The sequence below is a fragment of the Cariama cristata genome, unplaced genomic scaffold, assembly GCF_000690535.1.
Source record: "Cariama cristata isolate BGI_N322 unplaced genomic scaffold, ASM69053v1 scaffold28267, whole genome shotgun sequence".
Classification (NCBI taxonomy): domain Eukaryota; kingdom Metazoa; phylum Chordata; class Aves; order Cariamiformes; family Cariamidae; genus Cariama; species Cariama cristata.
In genome coordinates, this window is record NW_009625355.1 from 5,922 (window position 1) to 8,038 (window position 2,117).

Here is a 2,117-nt window from a genome sequence, read left to right on the forward strand (position 1 = left end):
TCCGTGGCCGTGCTCCCCGGCCAGCGGGGACTGCTCCCTGCCTTCCCCTCCGCCGCCTTCCCCACCCGAGCCCCGGGCTGAATTTGGAAGTGATGCCGGGCTGTTTGCAAGAGAGTTGTTATTATCATCGTGCACATAGCTGCAAACACCAGTGTAAGTCATCCCCTCCTCTTGTGTGGGGGTAACTCTGCTGATTTCTGCTGTCGGCGTTAGGGCGCATCTATCGATCGCCCCAAATCGCCGTGCCAGGGAGAAGCAGCTCAGCTTTATAGCAAAACCCGGACTCCCGAGGAGCAGGAGTGGGGCTGAACTCTGGTTTCGGTGAGAGCAGAGGCCCCTGGGTTCTGTGCAGCATCTTACAAAAATAATCCCTTACCGAGACACTTTAAAAATAAATGAAAGCACTTAATTGAGCGAGACGAACCCTTGGGGAAGAGCGACTGCAAATTAACTGTGTGGCCCTGGTGAGGAGGAGGGTGTCTCTTCGTCTGGGAGGTGGGGGAGGCAAACCCCTTCCTTCAGCCTGGGTGCCCCTGGGACACCTCTCCGTAGCAGCCATTTCATGGTGACCCTCAATTCTTGCAGCACAGGGGGTTTGGGCTGTGTTTAAAGTTGTTTTTTGCCTTTTTTCTTTTTCTCTTGACCCTCCGTTTCCCAAGCTTAGGGATGTTTGTGTCCGAAACACCGCTGGCTCGCCCATTCCTGTCCCTGCCGTGTCTTTGTTGCAGAAATAGATCAGTAACCCCTTTTGTTGTGCTTTGTTAAGTAGATGTTTTGCTGCCAGCTGGAAGAGCTAATTCGTTGGCTGTACAACGTCGCGGACATCACCGACAGCTGGGTACCACCCTCGCCGGACACCGAGAGCGTGAAGGCATCGCTGCACCGCTACTTGGTAGGTATTGCCATTGGCTTTTCTTCCCCCTCTTCGGTGCTGCAGGCAGCAAGGCACCGCTGGCACGGTCCAGGTGGGTGATATGGGGTGCATCGGGTGTGCAAAGCTGAATTTGGGAGCACCAGGAACCTTCTCAGGGAAAACTGCCCCCTGGGTGACCTGCTGCAGGTGCGTCACTTCCAAAAACCCTCCTAAGCAGCGCTCCTCTTCTCCTTTCCTTCCCAGGAGTTCAGGAAAGACGTGGCCAACCACCGGAGCCTGACGGAGAGCGTGCTGGAGAGGGGAGAAGCTCTCCTCGACTGCATGGCGTCGAACTCGCCAGGTGAGGTGAAGCCCTCGAGCGGGGCTGGTCGTGGACACGGCCGGTGATGCTGGCCGTGGTGTCTGCCCCCCGAAATCCCTGGCCCCACGTGTGGGAGGGTGGGGAAGCGGTGGGCAGAGGTTGCCATTCAGCAGCTGTATGGGAACGAAAAAGGGTTTTACACCTCCCCGTCGCTGCCCCGAGATGCGGAGGTGAGGCGACCCGGAGGTTTGAAGCAATTGCTCCCGAGCGCTTTCAGCTGCACCACACCTTGACCCTTCCCTTGCGCCATGCCATCCCTCGTGGTGACGGAGGGGTTTCTGCCTCTTCTGGGTCCCGTAGGTTTTTATCTTAACGGCGGCGTGGGCAGCTCCCGCTGGGCTGTGGGGGGCTCTTGGCCTGCAGCTGGGAGGAGATGCTTTCGTTCCGGGCAGGAGGGGGTGATTGTCGCACCCCGTTTGCGCTCGGGGCATCCCGGGCGGGTGTCAGCAGCCAACGTGGGGGGACAGCGGCACGCGTGGGGCAGTCGCTCGGGTGAGGTGCTGCATCCCGCATTTCTAAAAACCAGAATTCCAGAAACCTGATTTCTAAGGGGTGGGCTGCAGCTGCAGTCACCCAAGGGGCTGTAGTGGTCGAGTGCTGCGGTGTGGATGGGCTTCCGTGCCCAGCCCCTTCGGGAGCCCCTCGTTCTGTAGCGTCACTCTGAACCTGGAGCCTCCAAACGCTGCATCACAACGTAGATGGGGTGAACATCAGCTTATTGATTTCTAACAGCCAATTTCTTTCAAAAGTCTGTCTGGACAGGCGGAACTCTCTCTGATTGCTCTTACAGACATTGAATTGTCACGTTACTGCCACCGCCATCATACGCTTTTGTTTTCCAGCTCTGAAAGACACGCTGGGTTTGATTGCGAAACAGTCAGA

The 2,117-nt window shown here is 57.4% G+C and overlaps 1 protein-coding gene across 1 annotated transcript in view; it reads left to right on the forward strand.

Moving 5' to 3' along the window:
- Positions 1–2,111, forward strand: part of CEP68 (centrosomal protein 68kDa) — a gene marked incomplete at its 3' end in the record, with an annotated part of 4,934 nt that extends 2,823 nt beyond the window's left edge. Inside the window, 3 exon segments of the mRNA XM_009703590.1 lie at positions 770–892; positions 1,118–1,214; positions 2,078–2,111. Of these exon segments, the coding sequence (XP_009701892.1) occupies positions 770–892; positions 1,118–1,214; positions 2,078–2,111 (254 nt within the window).
- Positions 2,112–2,117: the final 6 nt, after the last annotated feature.